The 27,581-nt window shown below is 44.0% G+C and overlaps 1 protein-coding gene across 1 annotated transcript; it reads left to right on the forward strand.

Annotated features, from left to right (window-relative positions):
* Positions 1-759: 759 nt before the first annotated feature.
* LOC132394821 (uncharacterized) lies at positions 760-27,445 on the forward strand. Its single transcript, XM_059971226.1, has 5 exons — positions 760-841; positions 6,717-6,770; positions 10,808-11,149; positions 21,357-21,513; positions 27,280-27,445. The coding sequence occupies exons 1-5, from the start codon at positions 760-762 to the stop codon at positions 27,443-27,445; spliced, it is 801 nt and encodes a 266-aa protein (XP_059827209.1).
* Positions 27,446-27,581: the final 136 nt, after the last annotated feature.

A 27,581-nucleotide genomic window follows, 5' to 3' on the forward strand; every position in this document is an offset into this window, starting at 1 on the left:
TTGTGGTGCATCTGGTCTGATGGAGATCGTGGAGGAGATGTTGTTGCCAATCGAACTGACTCATCAAAGGAAGGTTGACAAAGTGGTTAAATTGGCGAATAAATATCAGTAAGCAAAGCGTAAATGTTGACGAGATACTTGCTAATTGTTGGCTATTATAATCGTGGTTATAGGAGTGACTACACGTATTATCTTTATTTGAAAGGTATGCGTTATTGATTTAGACATTGATGGCGAGGACACCTTGGAACAATTTGCAGATTGCCAGGGCACAAATGGCTAATATAATGGGACATGTTATTAAGATGTTAGGAGCAAAGTATAATGGGAGATATCAGAAGCATGATTTTGTACACGAAGAGCATTAGGTGTGTGGAACGCGCTGCCAGAATTGGTGGTAGAAACAGATATACTGGGGATTCTTGGACAGTTACACGATTAAGAGAAAATTAATGGTTATGTGGGAGAAGATTGTTCTATTGTTCTTGGAGTACGTGTCATACGGTGGGCGCTGGGAGCGGACCCAAATGCAAGACACAGACACTGAATTACTAGGAAATGGACTGGACTACAGTTAGGGACGGGACAGGACACAGACTAGGAGCTGGGACAGGAACACAGACTTAGGCTAGAACCTTGGCTAGTAAAAAGGGACCAGGACAAGGAACTGGGAACGAGGAGCCTGGGCTTGGACTCCGAGCCAGAGACTGGACAAGGACCCAAAACCTGGGTTATAACTCGGGCTTGGATCCCGGAATCATGAAAGATATGACCGTGGCTACAGAACTGGACGAGGCTTGGATTCTTCGAGGCTTTCTTGGGCAGGACGAGGTATTCCTGGGTTGGGCGAGGCAGAAGGACAGGACGAGACCCCGAAGCCTTGACTTGGTCTTGGGAGAACAGGAACACAGGGATATGGAGCACAGAGCCGGGACCCGTCCTTAGGAACAGGACTTGGGGCCGGGGTTGTACACAGTCAGGACCCCTCCTGGGGAGCAGGATGTAGAGCCGGGACTCGTACACAGAACACAGAGAGACGGCGGTGGGGGGGGGGGGGGGGTCATTCAATAGGAGACAACCCAGGATGGCGAGAGTAACACGACAGTGTCTGTGTCGCTGGGTTTATACTTGGCTGGACTGGTCTGTCATAGGGTGGGCGCTGTGAGTCGTGCACAGAACACAGAGGGATTGTTCTGAACACAAGGCAGCGGCAGACGTAGCGAAGGCTTGGAAACAGAGACAGTTCCAAACAACGATAGACGGTTCATTATCTAGACACAGCAAGGCTCCGGTCTTACATTTGACAGTGTAGAACTTGGCGGTAGAACTTGACAGCGATACAGGCGAGGTTTCAGGCAATGGCTTCAGGAGGAAGGTGAAAGGAAGGGTAGGGTAGGGAACAGTCCAGCTAATGAAGCGCTCTCTCTCTCTCTCTCTCTCTCTCTCTCTCTCTCTCTCTCTCTCTCTCTCTCTCTCTCTCTCTCTCTCTCTCTCTCTCTCTCTCTCTCTCTCCGTCTTGTTTTACGGCGGTTGCTACCCAGCTTAATGGTGCATTACCGCCACCTTCTGCTCCGGAGTATGCGATGGACACACATTCTAAATCCCTTCACCTAATCGCACACATACACATACCCTAACCTACACTTTATCCTCCCCATCCTAGTACCCCATTTCTGTTTATCCATCATATCCTATAAAAAATCCTTGTACCCCTTAAGAAAGCTAAAAATACCCTGACCTGTACTCTCTCAGCCATGCCCAGCAACCCTTTTAATGTGAATTCTTGCACCCCCACTTCCCTTAGATTAATTCTCATCATCTCTCTCTGTATCCCATACTTCCTGCAACTCAGAATTACATGCTCTACTGAATCCTCTTCCTGACATTCCTCACACAATCCTGTCTGGAGTTTCCCTATCAATTTCAATGTTTGGTTTAGTGCACAGATCCCCAGCCTTAACCTAGTCCACACAATTTCCTCCCTTCTGTATCTACTTCCTACCCTAGTACCTGCAACACTTTTTTGTATTTGATATAAATGCCTCCCTTTCCCCTCCTAGCCAATGAAGCTGAACCCAGGAGCTACTTATGTCGCCAGCCCAAAATGAGAGTCAGGTGCCTCAAATAGTGTACCCAACAGAACATGGGAAAATCAGAAAACCTGGAATAAGGAACGTTGAAGCGGACCGTGAATCAGAATGCGGACTTCACGGACCGGACCATCAAATCAAGTCAAGTCAAGTCAAGTCACTTTTATTGTCATTTCGACCATAACTGCTGGTACAGTACACAGTAAAACTGAGACAACATTTTTCAGGACCATGATATTACATGACACAGTACAAAAACTAGACTGAACTACGTAAAAAAAAACACAAAGAAAGCTACACTAGACTACAGACCTACACAGGACTGCATGAAGTGCACAAAACAGTGCAGGCATTACAATAGATAATAAACAGGGTAATAGGTCAAGGTGTCAGTCCAGGCTCTGGGTATTGAGGAGTCTGATAGCTTGTGGAAAGAAACTGTTACATAGTCTGGTCGTGAGAGCCGGAATGCTTCGGAGCCTTTTCCCAGCCGGCAGGAGGGAGAAGAGATTGTATGAGGGGTGCACAGGGTCCTTCATAATGCTGTTTCCTTTGCGGATGCAGCGTGTAGTGTAAATGTCCGTGATGGCGGGAAGAGAGACCCGATGATCTTCTCAGCTGACCTCACTATCCGCTGCAGGGTCTTGTGATCCGAGATGGTGCAATTTCCGAACCAGGCAGTGATGCAGCTGCTCAGGATGCTCTCAATACAACTCTTGTAGAATGTGATGAAGATGGAGGGTGGAAATGGACTTTCCTCAGCCTTCGCAGAAAGTAGAGATGCTGTTGGGGTTTCTTTGTTATGGAGCTGGTGTTGAAGGACCAGGTGAAATTCTCCGTCAGGTGAACTCCAAGAAATTTGATGCTCTTTACGATTTCTACCGAGGAGCCGTATATGTTCAACAGGGAGTGGTCGCTCTGTGCGCTCCTGAAGTCAACAACCATCTCTTTTGTTTGCTCACATTAAGAGACAGGTTGTTGGCTCTGCACCAGTCCATTAGCGGCTGCACCTCCTCTCTGTAAGCTGACTCGTCGTTCTTGCTGATGAGACGTACCACGGTCCTGTCATCGGCTAACTTGATGATATGGTTCGAGCTGTGTGTTGCAGCACAGTCATGGGTCAGCAGAGTGAACAGCAGTGGACTCAGCACGCAGCCCTGGGTAGCCCTCGTGTTCAGTGTGATGGTGTTGGAGTTGGTGACAGTACATTAACAGGTTGGCACATAATCGTGGGACGAAGGTTTTGTACTGTGCTGTATTGTTCTTTGTTACTATAGAGGGAAAAAGTTTTGCGCTGTTGGCGAGAATATGGCTCGAAAGAAGTTTTGGTAATTTTTAATAGACATCTGAAGTGACATAGAATGCAATTTTAAAATTTAGGCATATAGCGCAGAGTAAACCCTTTCAGTCTTTCAAGCATCGTAGCCCATCAACCACCGATTAAACTTAGCTTAATCATGGGACAATTTATAAAGACAAATTAATCCTCCAATCGGTACTGTATGGACCGTGGGAGGAAACGGGAGCACACGGAGAAATGTAACACATTCCACGGGGAGGACGTACAGACGCCTTATAGGGGACTTCGGAATTGAACTCCGAACTCTGAACCCCGAACTGTAATAGCACAATGGTTCTGTCGCCCATGGTATTCGGGGTTGTCTGTAAGTCATGGATAGGCCAACGCCACATTTTCTTAATAAGTCAAATAGTGTGTCTATCGCAAATATATTTAGAAGAAAGCAGTGAAAGCAAATTCAAACACAAGGAAATCTGCAGATGCTGGAAATTCAAACAACAACACATACAAAATGCTGGTGGAACACAGCAGGCCAGGCAGCATCTATAGGGAGAAGCGCTGTCGACGTTTCGGGCTGAGACCCTTCGACAGGACTAACTGAAAGGAAAGATAGTAAGAGATTTGAAAGTAGTGGGGGGAGGGGGAAATGCGAAATGATAGGAGAAGACCGGAGGGGGTGGGATGAAGCTAAGAGCTGGAAAAGTGATTGGTGAAAGTGATACCGAGCTGGAAAAGGGAAAGGATCACGGGACGGGAGGCCTCGGGAGAAAGAAAGGGGGGTGGGGGGTGGGGAAGCACCAGAGGGAGATGGAGAACAGGAAAACAACTAAATATGTCAAGGATGGGGTAAGAAGGGGAGGAGGGGCATTAACGGAAGTTAGAGAAGTCAATGTTCATGCCATCAGGTTGGAGGCTACCCAGCCGGTATATAAGGTGTTGTTCCTCCAACCTGAGTTTGGATTCATTTTGACAGTAGAGGAGGCCATGGATAGACATATCAGAATGGGAACGGGACGTGGAATTAAAATGTGCGGCCACTGGGAGATCCTGCTTTCTCTGGCGGACCGAGCGTAGGTGTTCAGAGAAACCGTCTTCCAGTGTGCGTCGAGTCTCACCAATATATACAAGGCCACACCGCGAGCACCGGATGCAGTACAGCACACCAGTCGACTCACAGGTGAAGTGTCACCTCACCTGGAAGGAATGTCTGGGCTCTGAATGGTGTTAAGGGAGGAAGTGTAAGGGCAGGTGTAACACCTGTTCCGCTTAAAAGGGTAAGTGCCAGAAGGGAGATCGGTGGGAAGGGATGGGCGGAGGGAGGGGGGAAGAGTTGACAAGGGAGTCGCGTAGGGAGCGATCCCTGCGGAAAGCAGAAAGAGGTGGAGACGGAAAGATGTGTTTGGTAGTGGGTTCCCGTTGGAGGTGGCGGAAGTTACGGAGAATTATACGTTGGACCTGGAGGACGGTGTGGACAAGGGGAACCCTATCCCGAGTGGGGTGGCGGGCGGATGGGGTGAGGGCAGATGTGCGGGAAATGGGAGAGATGCGTTTGAGAGCAGAGTTGATGGTGGAAGAAGGGAAGCCCCTTTGTTTAAAAAATGAAGACATCTCCTTCGTCCTGGAATGAAAAGTCTCATCCTGAGAGCAGATGCAGCGGAGAGGGAGGAATTGTGACAAGGGGATAGCATTTATTCAAGAGACAGGGTGGGAAGAGGAATAGTCCAGGTAGCTGTGAGAGTCTGTAGGCTGAAAGCAGATAAGCCGATGGAGACAGAAAGATCAAGAAAGGGGAGGGAGGTGTCGGAAATGGACCAGGTAAATTTGAGGGCAGGGTGAAAGTTGGAGGCAAAGTTAACGAAGTCGACGAGCTCAGCATGCGTGGAGAAGGCAGCGCCAATTCAGTCGTCGATGTAGCGAAGGAAAAGAGGGGGATGGATACTCGTATAGACTTGGAACATGGACTGTTCCACAAAGCCAACAAAAAGGCAGACATAACTGGGACCCATACGGGTGCCCATGGCTACACCCTTGGTTTGGAGGAAATGGCAGGAGCCAAAGGAGAAATTATTGAGAGTAAGAACTAATTCCACTAGACGGAGGAGAGTGGTGGTAGAGGGGAATTGGTTAAGACTGGAATCCAAAAAGAAGAGAAAAGCTTCGAGACCTTCTCGGTGGGGGCTGGAGGTATATAGGGACTGGCAAATTCAAGGAAATTCATGTCCTTTTGTTTGGTTGGCTGCTTTTATAGATATCAACTGCTAGAGAGTTGAATTTGAGTCTTCATAATGAATGCATGGATGATAACGTTTCTGATAAACAAAGCAGGACTTTCCTATTTTTACCATATCTGATGCGTAAGTTCAGACACGATTGTCCTAATGCACGCCCTCGGGCAACACATTGTGGGAATGCAAAGTTGGTGCCGGAATGCCTGGCAGTACTTGCGGGCTGTCTCCAGCACGCCACTGTGTGTGTTGTTAACACGAACGACGAATATCGCCGTTTGTTTTGATATACATGTAATGAATAAATATTAACCTGAATCTCATTGTATATGACATCTTGTCAGTTTGTTTTTGTCAGTTGAATGTCCCCAGTGCAATTAGCCACGGAAGAGCACAACAACCAAAAGTAAGTACTCATTGTGCAATGATAGTGCTAAGCAAACGGATTTGTATGAAAAGCTGAGCAGTTTGTGTACAGCGATAGACACTATAGACCGATAGACCATAAGCAGTATCCTAGACACTAGGGAGACTGCAAATTCTGGAAATATTGAACAACACACACACACACACACACACACACACACACACACACACACACACACACACACACACACACACACACACACACACACACACACACATCTACCTTGTGACTGCAGTCTATCACTTCACTGGGCCTGAATGGTCAAACAAATGATCTGCCTCAGTGCGCGCCGAGGGCATGGAATCCGCGAAAGCCTCAGATAAATGAGGCTTTTCTGGATTATGTCTCTTTTTTGGAAAGGGGCTTGTCGGACTGAGACAAAAGGACATTAGCCCAAGTTCAAGTGATTGAAAACATTATTTACCAACACAATAACAGCATTCATTACTAAGTGAACCATTGAAAATAATGAATCGATAGAACATTTATTATTTTGGTATAGATGACATTCGCCATTACGTCTTTTTACGAATGATGACGAAGTGGCCCTTGATTGCACTGGAGGCAATGGTGTTTGACAACATTTCCAGAGAAATGATCTGAGCTGGCTTGTCCCAAAAACGGAATCAATTAATCTGTATTAGCAAAGTATTATTTTCTGTCTTCACTTGCAGGCTGTCTCCGAAACATGGTGTGGAATATGGTCGTTTGGTCAGCAATGTTCCTTGGTAAGCAATGCACACTTAGAGACTCATATACCAGCTTAAGAACATGCAAGCACACGCACACCCAGCCAGTAAAGGATAATTTACCGAGAATATGGGGTGGACGCCTTGAAAGTGAGTACATAGGTTATGGGAACGTTTCAATGACGGCACAAGTGTAGTTGAGTGGTTGAAGAGCCTGATGGTTGAGGGGTAAGAACTGGTCGTGAAACTGGTGATATGTGTATTGAGGCTCATTTACCTTCTTCCCGCTGGCAGCGTGTTGGAGGGTGTCGATGACGATGGAAGCTGCTTTCCTGCGACAGAAAATCGTATACATGTGCTCAATAGTCGGGAATGTTTTACCCGTGATTCACTGGGCATATTGATTACTTTTTGTAGGACTGTCCATTCAAGGGCATTGGTGGTTCCATACCAGCCTATGATTAACCAAGTCAACGTGCGTTCCACCATGTTACTACACAGGTTTATCAAAGATTAAGATGTTTTGCAGAATCTTAGCAAACTCCTAAGGAAGCAGAGGCTCTGCCATGCTTTCTTTATAATGACACCTACATACTAGCCCTAGGACAGAACCCCTAAAGTTATTACACCGGGAAAGTTAAAGTTGCTAATCCTCACTGCCACAGATCCTCCGATGAGGACAAGCACATGGACATCTAGTTTCCTTCTACTGAAATCAACAATAAGGTCATTGTTCTTGCTGTCATTGAGTGCGACATTGTTGTTAGCAAAGTTGAATCTGACATTGGTGCTGTGCTTCGCTTTATAGTCATCAATCTAAAGTCATTAGTGCAGGAGCTAATCACACAGACTTGTGGCACACCTGTGTCGATAGAAATGGTGGAAATGCTGTTTCCAATCCGAAATGGCTGGGTTCTGCAAGTGAGGAAATTGAAGTCCCAATTGCACTAATGAGGTATTGAGGCCAATTTCATGAAGATTATTCTCTAGTTTTGAAGGGAGCTTAGTATTGAATGCCGAACTGCAGTCGATAAAGTACATTTTTGCTGCATGCATTTTGCCGTCCATATTTTCCAGGGTTGAGCGAACAGAGAATGAAATGGCATCTGCTGTGGATCTGTTATGCAGGAAGGCAGAATGGAGCGGTTCCTAGTCACTCCTGAGGTCGGAGTTGATATGTTTCCTCACAAGCCTCTCATGTAGGTGCTATTGGACGACAGTTATGGAGGCAGGCTACAAAGCTCTTCTTAGTCATCAGTATAACTGTATGCTGCTCGAAGCAGACGGGTACCTTGGACTGCAGAAGTGAGTGCTTGATTATCTGAGTTAATATTCCACCTAGTGGATTAGCACAGGTTTTCAGTACCCAGACATGTATCCCACAGGCGTCCGATGCTTTCCGTGAGTTCACCGTCCTGTAGAATGCTTTGCGGACGGTCCCAGAGACTAAAATTGCAGGGTCCCATCGGGAGAGCTGAAAACTCAAGAAGGTTCATCCATGCTTTGACGGTGAAAGGCATTGCGCTCATCTGGCAGCGAAGACCTGTAGTCACCTATGACACCTGGTAGGAGAAGTTCGAATTCAAGCCACAGCTGTCGAGGAAACTGCAACGAGTCAAGTGTAGTTTGGAATGTCCACTTCGTACGTACGATGGCTTTCCAAGATCGTACCTAGATCTCTTGTGTCTCGCTTGGCCGCCGGACCTGAATGCCACTGATCTGGCTTTCGGCAGATTGTGGATTTTATGTTTCATCCAGGGCATCTGGTTAGGGAAGACACTGAGGGACATTGAGGGGACATCTCTTCTACAAACAAGCTATAGTCATTCAGATCACAGATGATTCATTCAACACTGTCCAGTCCTTCGACTCGTAGCAGATAACCATTTGATAGCCTCCCACGACTATGTCAACGATTTATGTCAACGATTTAGATGAGGGCATTGAAAACTATATCAGCAAGTTTGCTGACGATGCTAAACTGGGTGGCAGTGTGACATGCGAAGAGGACGTTAGGAGAATACAGGGAGACTTGGATAGGCTGGGTGAGTGGGCAGATACTTGGCAGATGTCATTCAATGTGAATAAATGTGAAGTTATCCACTTTGGAAGCAGGAACAAGAGGGCAGAGTATTGTCTGAACAGTGTAGAATTAGGTAAGGGAGAAATGCAAAGAGACCTGGGAGTCCTAGTTCATCAGTCAATGAAGGTGAATGAGCAAGTGCAACAGGCAGTGAAGAGGGCAAATGGAATGTTGGCCTTTATTACAAGGGGAATTGAGTACAAGAGCAAGGATGTCCTTTTGCATTTGTACAGGGCCCTGGTGAGACCACACCTGGAATATTGTGTACAGTTTTGGTCTCCAGGTTTAAGGAAGGACATTCTGGCAATTGAGGAAGTGCAGCATAGATTCACTAGGTTGATTCCTGGGATGGCAGGGCTGTCTTACGCAGAGAGATTGGAGAGATTGGGCTTGTACACGCTGGAATTGAGGAGATTGAGAGGGGATCTGATTGTAACGTCTAAGATAATTTAAAGGATTTGATAGGATTGAGGCAGGAAATATGTTCCAGATGTTGGGAGAGTCCAGTACCAGAGGGCATGGATTGAGAATAAGAGGTCAGTTATTTAAAACAGAGTTGAGGAAAAACTTCTTCTCCCAGAGAGTTGTAGCGGTGTGGAATGCACTGCCTCGGAAGACGGTGGAGGCCAATTCTCTGGATGCTTTCAAGAAGGAGCTAGATAGATATCTGATGGATAGGGGAATCAAGGGATATGGGGACAAGGCACGGACTGGGTATTGATAGTGAATGATCAGCCATGATCTCAGAATGGCGGTGCAGACTCAAGGGGCCGAATGGTCTACTTCTGCACCTATTGTCTATTGACCATTGGCAATGGCAAATTGCACTGCGGGAAGCAAACAAAGGTAGGATGTGCCCATATTTGGTAGGAACATACGGCGTGTTGCAGAGCTGAGGGTCCTTAGGACATAAGTGGTTAGAATCCTGAAAATGGCAGCGTCCGATTATAGGGTGGAATTTGGGATGCCTGCCCTCATTATTGTGCCTTTCATTGTAACAGTTGTGTTGTCAGGTTGCAGCTATTTAAAACATTGTTAGCGGTTTTAGTCCCCAATTATAGGAAGAATGTGATTGAGTTGATAAAATGCAGACAAAGCTGATTCAATTAGGAGGGAAAGAATGGTACATGGCGACAATCTTTATTACATGGATGGTGTGTCTGAGTGAAGTCAAGTCGTTTACCTGTGTACACGTATACCGTCAAACGAGACAACTTTTCTCCGAACCAGGGTTGAAAGCACTGCAGTATACTTAACACACATACACACAATATCTTATGGAAGCACAGACGGCATCTACAGGTGGATCACACATAAATAAACAAACTAAAGTGCAAAAATTAATTATTGTAAGGCATAGAGTAGATTAACCAGTGACATTTTGAATGCGATGCGGCCGAGAGTTCTGAAGCCTAATGGCCTGAGGGAAGAAAATGTTTCTGATCCTGACCTGTCTTTTTTTTATGCATCGGAGTCTCCTACCTAATGGTAGAAAGTCAAAGAGGATGCTGGATGAATGGATGGAATACTTAATAATAAGGAGAGCTGTCTACGCAGGCTCCTATCTCTAAGGACTCTGCATACGCAGCGCTCTTGATACATTTCCTCTTTGGATGATAGGGAGATCCTGATGATCCTCTCAGCAGTTCCCACAGTCGTTTATGGAGATTTCCTGTCCGATGATCGGCCGCTCCAATACGAGATGGAGATACAACTAATCAGTAAGGGAAACGATATACTTTTATGTTAAGATTTAGGCAGTATCTAAAGGGATTTTTTTTCAGCAGAAGACGGTTAGAAACTAGAGAGTACTGCCTGAAGAGGTGGTGGAGACAGGTACTTTAAGAAGCATCCAATACTTTAATCCCCACAGCATAGAAGCCTTAGGACCAAATGTGGTTAAATGAGATCAGTGTAGCTATGTGCAACTGGCGGCACTGGCATGTTGGACCGAAAGGGAAATGCGAGACAATGAGTTTCTTTCTGGTTACAGGAACTGCAGGAACTAACGGAATAATCAAACAATCGCCAGAACAACTCACGGTTACCGAAGGAGGCACGGCGCAGCTGAGTTGTAGTTACATCAATAAAATAAACGATGCAAAGAAGCTGGTCGGAGCCATTACCTGGTACAAAGACGAGGAATACCGTATTGTTTCCAACAAGTCCAGCGGGTTTCATGGTCGGGTGAGGACCAGCAGTGCAGCGCGCATTCTAAGCCAATCTATACAAATTGTCAACGTCAGAATGAACGATACAGGAAAGTATTACTGCAGAGTAGTCCTTTTTGGGCAGGAAGATCATTTTGGAAAAGGGGCACAAGTTACAGTCACACGTAAGTTCGGCTTATATTACATTTATATTCGACGTTTGATTCGCATTTCTCCCTTCTGCAATATAGTGTACCTCAGTGCAAATTTAGAGAAATAAATTCGGAATATCATTGACATACTGAAAGTGAATTAAATGATGACAAAATAATGAAAGGTAAATTAACATTGCTATCGACTTAATCAAGTTAATTTTTATCGGAGAGTGTTAATCCAATCTGTTCGCAGGAAAACTGCACCAGCAGAAAGAAATCAAATAAGCATCCGGGTAAAAATGCTGGGGTTGTTCAGCATCATCTCGGAAACGGCAGTAGTCAGTCCTAAGTGAGCCTACATTATTTTACTTGCACGTTCAGTGTTTTACCACCCTCATCAATATCCGCAAAGGGAAAAACATGAATTCGTATTTAAGCCTCAGAGCTTTGGAATATATGACTTTAAGACCACAGGATGTAAGAACAGAATTAGGCCATCTGGCTGATCCATTATCCCTCTGTGCCCCAATCTCCTGCCTTTTCCCTTATTCCTCTATGCCCCGATTAATCGAGAACTATGAACGTCTGCCTTAAATATACATAAAGGCTTGGCCTACACATAATTTCACAGATGCTCTACTCCGTGGCTAAAGAAATTCCTCCTCATCAGCGTTTTGAAAGGACGATCCTCTGTTCTGAGAGCGTGTCCTCTGGTCTTGTGCACTCCCACCATAGCACTTATCTTCTTCACACCATTGAGGGTTTTCATCATTCGATAGGTTTCAATTAGGTTTCACTCTCAGTCTTCTGAGTTCTAGTAAATGCAGGCTCAAATACAACAAACAGTCTTCACGTGTCAAGCCACCCAATCCTGGAATCATTTCCGTCTCCCGTCTTTAAACCATCTCTGATATCAGCACATACTTTCTCAGATAAAGGGCCCAAATCTGATCACAATACGCCAAGTGAGGCCGGACCAATGGTTTGTAAAGTTTCAGCATTACCGTCAGCCTTGATTTTATATTGTCCTTTTCAAATGAAAACTAACATTGTGTTTGCCTTGTTAACCACAAATTAACCGCTAGGGTATCCTGCACAATAACTAACAAGTCCCTTTGCCCCTCGCTTTTTTTGCATATTCTATCCATTTTGAAAATAGTCAATCCTTTTATCTCTTCTACCAAAGTGCATGACCACGTACTTCCCGACCTTGGATTCCATCTACCGCTCCTTTGCTCATTCTCCTAATCTCTCTGTTCTTTTGGGGCCTCCCTACATACTCCATCCTACTTGCCCCTCCATTTGTCTCATAGCTCCGCAAACTTTGCAATCCCATCATTAAAATCATTGACCGACAACATAACAAGAGTCGTTCCCATCACAGACCCCTGTGAAACACCAGTGATCACCAGCAGCTAAACCAGAAAAGGCCCCTTATTCCAGCTCATTGCCTCCAGCCAATCAGCCACTGCTCTATCCATGCTGGAATATTTCCCTTTACTACCTTGTGCTCGTAGCTTCTTAAGCATCCTCATTTGTGGCACCTTGTAAAAGGCCTTCTGAGAATCCAACTGTACAACATTAACTGATTCTTCTTTGTCTATCCTGCTCATTATGTCTTCAAAGAATTCAAACCGATTTATCAGGCAGGATTTTCTTATTGCGTGCCTCCAAGTACCCTGAGAGCTCATCCTTATATTTGACACAAGCATCTTCCTAATCACTGAGGTCAGACTAACTGGCTTATAATTTCCTTTCTCCTGTCTCCCTCCCTTCTTGAACAGTAGAGTGACATTTGCAATTTCGATTCCTGTGGAACCATCTAATGATCTATGAATGATCATTACTAATGCCTCCAGAATCTCATCAACCACCTCTTTCAGAACCCTGGTGTGTACTCCATTTGGTCCAGGTAACCTTTCTACCTACGGACCTTTCAATTTCACAGGAACCTTTTCACTAGTATTAATAACTTCATATACATTATGACCCCTGACACTTGGAATGTCCACAGTGAAGACTGATGCAAAATACTTATTGAGTTCGGCCACGATTTCCTTGTGCCCCATTACCACCTCTCCAGCATAGTGTTCCAGCGGTCTGAAATTCACCCTCAACTTTCTTTAACACTTTATGTATCGGAGGAAACTTTTGATATCCTCTGCAATTTCATGGGCTACCTTACTTTCGTATTGCATGTTTACCTTCTTAGTGACTCTATTCATTGCCTTCTGCTGGTTTTTAAAAGCTTTCCAATCCTCTAACTTCCCAATAATTTTTGTACCTCCGTTGGATTATATGCTGGCTTTGACTTCTCTGGTTGTGTCACCTTGCCTTCAGAATACGTTTTCCTTTTTGAGATGTATATATCTTGTGCCTTTTGAATTGCTTCCAGACTTTCCAGGGCTCGCTGCTTTGCCGTCATCCCTGCCTGTTTTCGTTTCTTATCAATTCTAATACCTCTCTTATGCCTTGTAGTTCCCCCTCTTCCACTGTAATACCGATACACCTGACATTAGCTTCACCGACTCATATTTCAGGATTAATTCTATCATATTATGATCATTTTCTCCTAATAGTTCTTTAACATTAAGCTCCCTAATCAATTCTGGCTCTTTGCCCATCACCCAATCCAGAAAACCTGATCCCCTACTGCGCTCAACCATGAGCTGCTCTAAAAAGCCATCTCGTAGGCATTCCAGACATTCCTCCTCTTGGATATCAGCAACAACCTGATTTTACCAATCTACCTGCATATTGAAGTTCCCTATCACTATGTAAAACTGCGCTTTTATTATGTATTTTCTATCTTCCGTTGTAATTTGTAGACCACATCCTTACTATTGTTTGGGAGTCTGTATACAACTCCCATCAGGGACCTCTTACCATTGCAGTTCCTTGAAGGATTCAAAATCTTCCGACCTCATGTCACTTCTTTCTAATGATTTTATTTCATTTTTAACAACAGACCAATGTAGCTCCTCTACCTTTCAGCCTGTCCATTCTATACAATTTCTATTCTGAACATTAAGCTCCCAGCTACAATCTTCTCTCAGCCATGATGCAGTGATGCCCACAGTATCATACATGCCAATCTTCAACTGTGCTACAAGTTTAAAAATCTTATTCTGTATACCACGCGCAATTGAATATTACACCTTCAGTTCTGTATTCACCCTTCTTGATTTTATCTGCCTTTTACGTTGGAACTCATCTGGTTGGCTGCAATTTTGCCCTATCAAAAGTCTCTCCTGACTGCACATTGGCTCTGTTTGTAAACCAGCTACATCATCTTCGTCCGCCTTTTCGATGATGCTTCTTGCATTCAAATACACGCAGAACAGGTCACTAGTGACATCATACTCAACCTTTTGTTTCTTAACTTTGTCTGAGGCATTACCAATATCCGCCTCACCAACCTTTATACTGACTGCTCTGGCTCTCTGATTCACATCACAGCCGATTTAACCCCCATCGATCAGCATTCATAAACCTTCCCAATAGAATAATAGTCTTCCACCTGTTCAGGTGTAAACCAGCCCTTCTGTACAGGTCCCACCTTCCCTGGGTCCAAAAATCTTATGCCCCCCCTCCTACACCAAATCTTTACCCAGCTATTAAAATGTATATTATTACTATTTCTGGCCTCATTAGCAGGTGGCACGGGTAGTAATCCTACGATCGCAGTCCTAAAGTCCTGCCCTTTTACTTAGCACCCAACTCTCCCTCCTCCCTCGTCACTCCTCCTACCATATCATTGATACCTTCATGGACCAACACCTCTGACTGTTCACCATCCCAGATAAGACGATCGAGGACTCGATCCGAGGTAACAAAAGAAATTGATGAGGGTAGGGCAGTGGATGTGGTCTACATGGATCTTAGCAAAGCATTTGACAAGGTCCCTCATGAGAGACTCATCCAGAAAGTCATGAGACATGGGATATGTGGATCCTTGGCTGTTTGGTTAAAAAACTGGCTTAAAGGAAGAAAGCAGAGGGTAGTCGTGGAAGGAAATTATTCTGTCTGGAGGTCGGTGACTAGTGGAGTGCCGCAGGGGTCTGTCCTGGGACCCTGCTATTTGTGATTTTTATAAATGACCTGGATGTAGAGGTGGAAGGATGGGTGAGCAAGATGACACGAACATTGGAGGAGTTGTGGATGGAGCTGTAGGTGGTCGACGGTTACAAGAGGATATAGACAGGCTGCACAGTTGGGCAGAAAAATGGCAGATGGAGTTCATTCCGGACAAGTAGGAGATGATGCATTTTGGAAAGACAAACCAGAAGACTGAGTACAGGATTAATGATCAGTTACTTAAGAGTGTGGATAAAACAAAGGGACCTCGGGGTTCAAATCCATACATCCCTCAAGGTCACTGCAGAGGTTCATAGGGTAGTTAAGAAGACCTATGGGATGATAGGCTTCATTAACAGGGGGGATTGAGTTGAATAGTAGAGAGGTCATGTTGCAACTCTACAAATCTCTGGTGAGACCGCATTTAGAGTATTGTGTTCAATTCCGGTCACCTCATTATAAGAAGGATGTGGAAGCTATGGGGAGGGTGCAGAGGAGTTTTATCAGGATGTTGCCTGGATTGGAGAACAAGTCATATGAAGCAAGGTTAGCAGAGCTGGGACTTTTCTCTTTAGAGCGTAGAACAATGAGAGGGGACTTGATAGGTCTACAAGATTACGAGAGGCATAGATAGGGTGGCTAGTCAGTACCTGCTTCCCAGGACACCAGTAGCAAACACCAGAGGGCATAGGTACAAAATTAAGGGAGGGAAGTTTAGGGGAGACATCAGGGATAAGGTTTTTACACAGAGGGTTGTGAGTGCCTGTAATGACTTGCCAGGGACTTCGAGGCTAAAACATTAGGGGTATTTAAGAACCTATTGCACAGGCACATGGATGAAAGAAAAATGGAGGGTTATGGAGTAGTGTGGGTTTAGTACTTTTTGAAAGGATTATATAGGTGGCACAGCATGGAGGGCTGAAGGACCTGTACTGTGCCGTAGTGTTCTATGGTTCTATGTCCCTGGCACCCAGGAGGCAGCATGCCATCCGGCAATCCCTTTCTCGTTAATAGAACCTCCTGTCCGTTCCTGCAGTAACGAATCCTTTTCTCCCGTCTTCCCTTCTGAATCACAGAACCGGACTCAGATCTCACCTCTGTGACTTTCCTCCGTTAGGCCAACACCTGCCCCCCACCGCCCATCAAAATATCGGAAGTGATATGCCCGGTGAGGGAGATTGCCACAGGGGTATGCACTAGCTCGTTGAACCCCTTTCCACATCTTTAATATTGAAAGTAATTTTTGTTGCTTAAAACATGAAAGCGGGCGAGCTGACGAATGGGTGGAGCTTATAATTTTGCCAACGACAAGAAGCCGAGATAGAGATTCTTATTTCCTTAACGGGAAGATTTCTTACGAGCGATTTCTTGTCTGGCTGCTACAGGTAACTGACGAAACCACCTAGCACGCGATCCAATTTTACTCTCTGTGAGAACTAATGATCAGTAATATTGGACGGAATGTCAATCAGCTCCGGGTCAGTTGGTTTTCTGCCAGGCTTTACATCAATACAGTACACACATAATAGTACGGCAACGGAGACCCAGTCCTGATGAAGGGTCTCGGCCCGAAACGTCGACTGTATTCTTTTCCTTAGATGCTGCCTGGCCTTCAGAGTTCATGCAGCATTTTCTTTGTGTTAGTTCTGGTTCGTGCCAAACGATTTAAACAGCCTACTCCCATCGATCTGCACCAGGACAGGAGCTCTCCCTCCCACGTATCTGTCGAAACGTCTGCTGAATGTTGAAATTGAGCTCGCATGCTCCACTTGCCCTGCAGCTCGTTCCCCACTCTTACGTCTCTGAGTGAAGAAGTTTCCCATCATGTTCCCATTAAACGAATCATATGTTACCCTTAACCAATGGCCTGGAGTTGTAGACCCACCCAACCTCAGTGGGAAAACCCAATTTGCATTTACTCTCTCTGTACTCTTCTTAGTTTGCATCCCTCTATGAAATCACCCCTCAATCTCCTAGATTGAAGAATATGACCAAGTCACTGCTTGCTAGGGAGACCACAACCTCATTGTAGCCATTATTACATATCTAAGTGCTACTGTCAACATAGGTGGCCAATGGTACGGGCTATCAAAACAGAAATGCCTGTACAGCTCCATGTTAAATTGATTCTGGTTTCTGAATGTTATAGCCCCCTTTCCAGAATGTTAGAACATAAAACATAGAGCATAGTACAACACAGGAACAGGTCCATCAGCCCAGAAGGTTGTGCCGAGAATATAAAATTAGTAATCAAATGTCTCACAAAACTACTCTCTTCTGCCGACACAATAACTTCATCCTTCTATTTTCCTCACATTCATGTGCTCATCTAAACGTCTCTTAAAAGTCTCTAGTGTATCTGCCTCCTCCACCACCACAGGTAGTGCTTCCAGGCACTCACTGCTCCCTGTGTAAAATATATCTGCTCCTCACCTCTCATGTGACATTACTCCTCTCACCTCTCCTCTGGTATTCGGCATTTCAACCTTGGGAAAATGATACTATCTGTCTGTTCTACTTATGTCATGAGCCCTGCAGGCCTTTGTGACGAGTTATAGAGTGTAGGGCTCTGAGGGCTCTATAGAGTACTTGTTAATTGTCATCATAACAAGACTCGTTGAATCCTTGTGATCCCCATGAAATCTTGTCAAGTTTAATTTGAGTGGTTCAGTTTTGTGCGTACAGTGATTATTTATAACAGACTCCCGACTAGCCTTCTTACGTGGTCCTAGTTTTGAGAATGTTCTGCCTCGCAGTGTCGCACGGTCGAGCCACTGATGTTCTGTTGCATTTTTTCTAAATAAACTGTGTTACATACTCCGTAACTGGGTGTGAGACCAGCAGAGAGAGAAGAATCTGTTGGAGTATGGTGGTACTATATTCAAAGGAGCTTATTAGTAAAATAAGCAAAACAGTACCAATAAGGCAAATATACATATAAAACAAGTTAGCAGTAATAAACCTAAAAGTGTGGGAATAATAATAAGCAATAATAAACAAGCTCTATCGATGTCTAGGGGTGAAAAAATTGTCATAAGTTCAATTCATGCGTGCTGAGGTAGTTATGGTTGTGGTTTTGTAATCGTTGGAGAGAGAGAGAAAGAGAGAGCAAGAGATTGAACCAGCAACCCTTCCTGGTGCCTTCTGATTCCGTTGTTCCGTTGTGGTCATTCGGATATGACCCCTCCGTTCTTCAGCTAGACCGTTCTTCTGTGGTGGACTCGTCACTCTGGCATGAGTAGATACACACACAAGTCCCCACCGACCCTGCCGTCACACTTGTGAGCTTTACTGACCGATCTCCTGATTCGGTCCTCGATGCCCCCACCTTCTCGTGTAACCTTCTCAAAACTCAGTCAGTGTCCACTGGTGTGTCTGAGGGTTGTCTTTCCAGACCTGTCTTTTATCCCTATAGACGGGGTTTCAGCTATCCATCAACTTTAAATGACTGTGTCCATCATAGCAGGCCACTCCTGCGGTCTCCTGAGGAATATTAACTAGCAAAAATAATGTCCTTGTAGTGGAAGGTAAATAATCCAAAAAGAGTCAAAATATAATAAATCAACAATCCCCTCTCTCTCTTATCTGTAGCAGATGGACTGCCTTTGTTCTTCATCTCTCACATCCCTCATTAGCAGTATAGCAACAGCAATAGTTCATAGTTCTCGGGGGGGGGGGTGGATGGTTAACTCTGCACCACAATTCCATCAGGTCGGTTCGGCACTCATAACAACTGATGTTTCTGACTCGACCTCGGAGACTGTCGTTCCGCTGTGCCTGGGTTCAGTCGTTGCCAGCATCCACTACGATAATCAAGCCTTTTATAAAGCTGTATCAGATCTCGCTTAAGCCTTCACCGCTCCAGAAAACAGTTCAGATTTTACAGCCTCTCGTTATTCCAGATGTCCTCTAAGCCAAGCAACATCCATATTTAGTTTGAAGTGGCGTCGCAAATAGTGTAAACAGGGTAAATAGCGTAAAGGCAAGCATGGTGGAAGTTGAAATATTTAAGGGGAATATGAGGGGGAACATGAGGACCAGGAAAGTGTAGAACGAGTTACCAGCACGTGGTGCATGTAAGCTCGATTTCAACGTTTAGGTGAAGTTCGGATGCAGGATTATGGAGGGAAATAGACTGGCGCAGGTTGATGGAAATATTAAATATTTCGACACAGACCAAATGGCCTGCTTCTGTGCTGCAGTTTTCTATGACTTCATACCGGAATTCCAGGACACCTCTCCTACAGCATTTCCAAAGCCTCAACGTCCTTACTATAATCGGGCAAACAGACCTGCTTGGAATACTCCAGATGCGGACGAACTAGAGTTTTACGAAGTTACAGCACAACTTACTGAGTTTGGACCTCAGTGCCTCGACTAGTAAAGACAATGCCTTCTCAACCACTATTCGGAAAGCATTTGAAAGCAACCGATCAAAATCACAAACATGAGACAATGAATTGGTGGCGAAGATGCTGACTAAAGAGGAAAGGCACCAGGGAATCATAAAACCATCATGATAGTTGTTATTTGTGGGCTAGATTTTCAAGGCGACTAAAGTAGATTCAGTGGATTGAATTTCACCCAGGTAGTTGAACATTTTACTTTCGGACAGTTTAATGTGCCAGGAATTAAATTGCTACATGACGAAAAATTTGAGATGCTCATGTCAGGTTAACTTTGCTTTATTGTTGTTTTCAGGCCTGCTGTGCAGAAAACAGAATTGAACCTGAAAGTCAATAAGGCATAAAAAGAGAATCAATGCTTCACCATTGCATTGATTATCCCTCTCAAACCCATTCTTCTGCGGAAAGACAAACCCTTTTTATGATCCGGAGTGAATAGCTGCTGCCCAAATGGAACAAAATTGCAAAGAAAACGTTACAATAAAGTGTTACATTCACTTAATTTGCAAGTGTATATCTAATATCTTAATAGTTCAAATTCGTTAAGGTGGTAATGTGCGAAAAGTATCCTTTAACAAAAACAATATACTTTAAGAGTAAGTGGTAGGCCATTTAGAACTGAGTTGAGGAAAAACTATTTCACCTAGAGACTGGAGGAAGTTACAGCAATAGGCAGCATATGTGTGGAGATAGAGATAGTGGATGGTTTGATTGAAACCGTGTTTTAGGACTCTAAACGTTTCTATATTTGGTATAGATACATCCTACAATAATTCATGGCACTCTCCACCAGCCATAACTCCTATCTGTGAAAGACACGTCGCCTACAAATTCCACCAAACGATCTAGCAGAATTCGGGGATGCAGTTGTCGATTGACCTTTCGCTGAGATATCTGTAAATCAGGAAAATTATTAACAGTTAATCCTCACAGACCAGAAAGAGGCACAAATCGAAAAATGGAAGGTAGCTTGATAAGAGATGGGCAAATCAATGGTGGAATGTGGTTCCCTCACGATATTTGATGGCACGCGACCACGTAACGATAGAACCAAATCAGCGAAGGCCTTCATGACTGTTGTCTTTATTTCACTGTGTACAATTTGCCTCCACGGTGTTGAACATTTGAATGGTAAATTAACTAAAAGTAACATTCAATCATCATGCTTAATCGTCCACTTATTCAGTCAAATATCAGTAGGACTCGATATTAAAGAATACAGTTACAATACAATCGTATCAATTTGGGAAAATAACTTATTCCGCTTTGCAAGGGATTAGCAGATTGTAAAGGAAAACAAGGCAAATCATACTTTTACATAGAGAACGAAGAAATTTGATGTAAGTCTAAGCCTTTTAAAAGAGCAACCCATTTCTATACCAATTTCTCTTTGCAACCTACTTTCTTTACATTTCCATCAACTCCACTACAGAGGAGGAGTGATTCATAGATGTCATTTGTCAAGGTCAGGGTGGAAAATTAAGCACCCGGAGCAAACCCAGGCAGTAACAAACAGAACGTGCGAACTCCGCACTGACGTAACCAAAGCCAGGATTGAACACACGGTGCTGGAACTCTGATACAGCATCTCCTTTAGATGCACCGCTCGGCCGCCATAATAGTTAGCGATGGTCGTACCTGTCTATTGAACCCGAAACAAGCAACATTTCCATGCACAAAACCGTGATGAAATTGATAGGACTTAGATTTGTTGTGATTTGTTGGTGAATGTGATTTCCTTTTATTCTCAACAGCTAGGAACCCAACGGGATTTGGAAGGAGCTTGCGTTGGCAGTTAATTGAAATGGGAGTGAAACTTGCAGTGTTTGCTTTGATCAACACTGTAACAGTTTTCGGCATCCGCACCTGGGGGACATATAGAGCTCTCATTGCAACAAATCGAGCTAACAGGCAAGTATTCATGGGAACACAGTAAAAAAAAAATAACGACATGAACAGAGGAGCGCTTTTGGCGCAGAATTTAAAAGTTATAGTGGTACACAACATTTAATGCTTCAATACAGTCGTCAAATCTGGTCAATTAATACAATAACACCAAAATGCATATCTGTTATGTCCGGTCTGGAGCCCGCATTCCGGGTCATGATCTGCTCCGCGGACTCCGGACTCCGGGTCTTGTAGTCGTCCCTCCTTTCACCCTTGAGCTAATTAGTCACACCTGTGGATTATTGTGGCTTGTTTGGACTCAAGGAGGCACACCTGATGCTCATTGGCTGGTAGGTGGAGATAAGGGGCTCTGGGGGCTTCCGATGATTAAAGGGGAACAGCCAACCAGAACCATGACAGCGGTCATGGCTGTGTGAAGGCTTGGGAGGGAGTGCTCAGTTGGTGCATGTGTGAAAGTGGTTTGGAACTTGTTGAGGGAAATAGAGTGGGGAAGGCGTGGGAATTGCTGGGAGGGGGTTGCCTGGGTCTGGTAATGGCAGTCAAGGCGAGAGGAGGGGCTGAGGGAAAGAGAGTGGAGAAGGAGCGGGATAGGGATTTGGGATCAGAGGTAGGCAGCTGAGGAGAAACGGATTATTGTGAAGGGAGAAATAAAGGGAATAAGGAGATAGTGAGGGGATGGATGAATGAAAACCGAGACAAGGGAATAAAAGAATAAGAAATGACAGTGGAGAGAGTTCTGAAAGTGAGGAAGATGAACAAGTTCAGAGAGGAGGTGTTGTCATAATTAGGTTTAATGAGAAGGCGCAAGGACACATGAAGAAAATTAACCCGTTTGTGCTAACAATAACTCTGGCAAATAAGATAGGGGAAATAGTATTTGCAGAAGTCCTTAATGATGGCAATCTATTGGTAAGATGTGCGAATGAGGAACAACTTGAGAAAGCACTCAAGCTAAAAGAGATAGGAAAATGCCAGGTGGAATATACAGGGAGGGTGGGAGCACGAAATGGTGGTTGTAAAGGAGTGATCACGGGTGTACCAATGAGTATAAACATGGAGGAGTTGAAGAGGAATATCAAAGGGGGGAAAGTAATTAATGTTCTAAGACTGAAAACAACAAAGGAGGGGATGAAAAAGGAAAGTGAAATAGTATTGATTGAATTTGAAGAAGAAAGAGTTCCAAGGAAAGTGTTCCTGGGTTTCATGAGTTACCCAGTAAGGGTATATGTGCCAAAGCCATTGAGGTGCTATAATTGTCAAAGGTTTGGACATATAGCTAAAAACTGTAAAAGGCAGAGGAGATGTGCTAGATGTGGGGATGATCATGAATATGGAAAGTGCGGAATAGGAGTGCAACCAAAATGCTGTAATTGTGGAGGAGCTCATAATGTGGCGTATAGTGGGTGAGGTTATGAGATGGGAGAATAAAATTGAAGAAATGAGAGTGAAAAGAAAGATCACTTATGCAGAAGCTGTAAGAATGTCAAGAGAGCAGAATAATGCTCCTAATGACCAGAGAGCAAAAGGGATGCAAGAGTTGCAGCGAACAGTAAATGACAGGATTTATGTGGGAAAAAAAAGCTCTAGTTAGATTCATTGCAGGAGTCATTAATAGTACGGCAGAGATAAGGTCAAAAAGTGACAGAATTCAGCTGGTGGTCAAAGCAGCAGTAAACCATTTGGGGTTAGTAGGACTGACATGGGAAGAAGTGAGGGAAAACCTCACTAATCAGTCAAGACAGGAAGTGTCATAGGTTGGTTAGTACTCATTATGGTGATTCTTTTGCAATGGAATGCAAGGAGTTTACTGGCCAATGGCCAGGAATTTAAGGACTTTATTAAGGAAATGGTTGTAAAACCGGATTTAGTGTGTATGCAGGAAACTTGGTTGAAACCAACTTTAGACTTTGTGGTACATGGGTATACAATGATAAGGAAAGATAGAAATCTAGGGGGAGGAGGAGGTTGTACTATGTTAATCAAGCAAGGTATACCGTATAGAGTACTGGAAAAAGGAGACGATCAGGAATACATCGTGGTGGAAATATGGGAGAGAGGGGAGGGAGTGGTTATAATTAACTACTACAATCCATGCAAAAGGTTGGATTTGGACAGCTGACTAAGGATACAAGGACAAAATAGACATAAAGTAGTGTAGTGTGCAGATTTCAATGCTCACAGCACAATATGGGGGATCCGATTACAGATTCAAATGGAACGGTAATTGAAGATTTGATGGAAGAAAGGGATTTGGTATGTATGAATGATGGTAGAGGAACAAGGATAAACATAACAACAGGAACTGAGTCGGTATTAGATATTACGTTAGTGTCTCATGTCTTGGCTGGCATTAGTAACTGGGGATTTTGGACTGATTCAATAGTAGGCAGTGATCACTACCCAGTTTTATGTTTAGTGGGTGAAAGAGTTGAAATTAAGACCAGGTGGGGGAGTCCCAAAGTGGGTATTTGGAAAAGCAGATTGAGGTAAGTTCCAGAAGTTAAGTGAAGAAGCATTGACAAAGATTGTCATTTCTGGAGATTTAGATGAATTAAACAGTCAGGTGACTTCAGCAATTATTATGGCAGCAGAAGGATTTTTATCCAGCAGTAAAAATAGGATGAATAGAAAACTAGTGCCATGGTGGACAGAGGAATGTTGTCAGGCTGTAAAAAACAGAAGTAGAGCATTCAGGCTAGTTAAAAGAACCCATAATATACAACATTTTATTCCATATAAGAAGGCACAGGCAGTGGTGAGAAGAACTATACGTCAAGCTATAAGGGCAAGTTGGAGGAGTTTTTGCAACAAAATAGGAAGAACAACGCCTGTGGGAGAGGTATGGGGAATGATTAAGAGGATGGGGGGAGATAGAAGGGATTGGGAGTATCCAGTAATGATCTCTGAGGAGGAAACAGCAGTCTCCAGCAGGGATAAGGCTGAGATCATGGCCAAGTCATTTGTAAAGATACATAGTTCAGAAAATTTGTCTGAAGAAGGGAGAAGGAGAAGGGAAAGAACAATGAGTCAATACCCAGGTGTGTTAAACAGGAGGAAAAAACAGTTGATATAATTGATGATCCATTTACTTTGGCGGAAATGGTGAGAGCAATAAAGAGATCGAGACCAACCTCCCCAGGGAAAGATCTAATATGCTATGTTATGCTAAAAAATCTAGGAGAAGGAGTGCTCTTGAAGTTACTGCTTTTTTATAACAGAGTGTGGGAGGAGGGAAGATACCAAATGAATGGAAAGAAGCAGTAGTAATTCCAATAAGGAAACCTGGCAAGGATCCGTCAAAACCCACTAGCTACAGGCCAATAGCACTAACATCAAATATATGTAAGGTAATGGAAAGGATGATAACTGAAAGGTTATCATATGATCTTGAAAAGAGGAATGCTGGCAAGTTATCAGTGGTTTTAGGAAGGGAAGGAATTCCATGGACTCAGTGATAAGGTTAGAAACTGAAATAAGAAAGGCCCAGGCAAATAAAGAATCAGTAGCTGCAGTGTTTTTTGGCATTGAAAAAGCCTATGATATGATGTGGAAGGAAGGATTATTAATTAAACTGCACAAGATGGGGTTTGGGGGAGAATTTGTAATTGGATTAAAGATTCTTTTTGTTTGGTAGAAGAATTCAAGTTCGGATTGGATCAGAATTATCAAAACAGTACATAGTGGGAAATGGCACACCTCAGGGTAGTGTGATTAGTCCGTTACTTTTCAACATTCAATGATGTCTTCACAAAGGTACCGGTGGATATAGGTAGATCACTGTTTGCGGATGATGGGGCCTTGTGGAAAAGAGGCAGGAACACGGAGCATATAATCAGGAAACTACAAGGAGCAATTGATGAAGTGGTAGAGTGGAGTTATGATTGGGGATGTAGATTTTCAGTGGAAAAAACTCAAACTGTATTTTTCACTAGGAAAAGAATTGAAGTAGGGAAGAAGTTAAGGATGTATGGGATTGAATTAGAAAGGGTTGGATCATTTAAATTTCTGGGAGTTATATTTGATTCACGATTAACATGGGCAGACCATATCAGGAAAGTTGAGGAGAAATGTGAAAAAGTAATAAACGTGATGAGATGTTTGACTGGTAGGGAATGGGGAGCAAGTTGTTCAACATTAAAGAGAATGTATGTGGCTTTAGTAAAATCTGTGTTGGATTATGGAAGTGTAGCATATGGATCAGCAGCTAGGTCTCTTATAAGGAAACTGGATGTGATTCACGCTCAGGTTTTGAGAGTGTGCAGTGGGGCTTTTAAAACATCATCAGTATCAGCTCTGCAGGTGGAAATAGGAATAATGACTTGGGAATTAAGAAGGATGCAATTGATGGCAAATTATTGGGTTAATTTGCAGGGACACAATGATTCTCACCCTGCTAAAGGAGTGTTGCAGGAGTCTTGGGAAAATGGGAGGTTTCAGAGAGAAAACTTTAGTCGGGTAGGGAATGATATTGCTAGATCATGTGGAGTGTTTGATATAAGGATAAGTCCTTCAGTAGTTTATCCGGTTGTAGCTCCATGGAAGCAGGTATGGCCTGACGTCGACTGGCATTTGTTGGAGGTAAAAAGGAAAGGTAAGTATAAAACTGATTTGGTAAGTGCATTTAACTGTCATGTGATTGAAAAGTATAGTAATTATACTCAGGTCTATACAGATGGTGCTAAGGAACCTGAGACAGGAGTGACAGGGTTTGGGGTGGCTATAACCAGCAAAAACAATTGCAATCAGCAGAAGAACTTCTGATAAGTTAGCGGTGTATACAGTTGAGCTGATGGCAGTTTTGGTTGCGTTGCGTTGGGTGGAGAAAACTAAACTAGTCAAAGCATTGATATGCTCAGATTCATCTTCAGTACTAGCAAGTTTAAGGTCTTCTCACTCAAACAGCCGGCAAGATGTACTTCATGAAGTCCTTCAGTCAGTCACAAGAGTTGCAAATCAGGGAGGTCAGGTTAAATTTCTATGGGTTCCAGCTCATGTAGGGGTGAAGGGCAATGAAAGGATGGATGAGTTGGCAAAGAGGGCAATAAAGAAAGAAAATGTAGAAATGCACATTAGTATCAGTAAAGCAGAGGTTAAGTTTGTAATCTGGGAAAAAATTGACCAAATGTGGCAAGAAAGATGGGACAGGGAGGGGAAAGGGAGGCATTAATATCAAATACAAAAAAGTGTTGCAGGTACTAGGGTAGGAAGTAGATACAGAAGAGAGGAAATTATGTGGACTAGGTTAAGGCTGGGGCACTGTGCACTAAACCAAACATTGAAACTGATAGGGAAACACCACACAGGATTATGTGCGGAATGTCAGGAAGAGGAGTCAGTAGAACATGTAGTTCTGAGTTGCAGGAAGTAATGGGATACAGATAGAGACGATGAGAATTAATCTAAGGGAATTGGGGGTGCAGGAATTCACATTAAAAGGGTTGCTGTGCATGGGTGAGAGAACACAGGTCAGGGTATTTTTTAGCTTTCTTAAGGGGTACAGGGTTTTTTTTATAGGATATGATGGATAAACTGAAATGGGGTACTAGGATGGGGAGGATAAAGAGTAGGTTAGGGTATGTGCATGTGTGTGATTGGGGGAAGGGATTTAGAATGTGAGTCCATCGCATACTCTGGAACAGAAAGAGGCGGTAATGCACCATTAAGATGTGTGCCAACCGCCGTAAAACAAGACGGAGAAAGACAGAGAGAGTCTAGTTGGGAGGGGAGGTCGTCCTGCTTTGAATCTGTTTTGTCTTGTTTTCCTGGTAGGCGCTGGTCCCGCGGTTCGGTCCGGTTTGCCTTGCTCGCGCTGTCCGACTGTCTATCCCGTTTTGACCTCGTCGTCCTGTGTTGCGCTGGTCGCCCTGTCTTCCCTGTCATGTTTGTTCTGCTGGCGCCGTTCGCCCGGTCTTCGTTTCCGTTCGCCCCGGCTTGAAGTACCCGCCTCTAATCAACGAATTCTGTGAGTCAGTCTCGGAGTCACCCTGGTCCTAGTCCCTTTTCCTACACCTCGCCCCCGTCGGACAGGTCAGGCCAGATTGACTTTTCCTATCCCTCGCTTCTGACGGGTG

Source organism: Hypanus sabinus, chromosome 5, assembly GCF_030144855.1.
Source record: "Hypanus sabinus isolate sHypSab1 chromosome 5, sHypSab1.hap1, whole genome shotgun sequence".
NCBI lineage: Eukaryota > Metazoa > Chordata > Chondrichthyes > Myliobatiformes > Dasyatidae > Hypanus > Hypanus sabinus.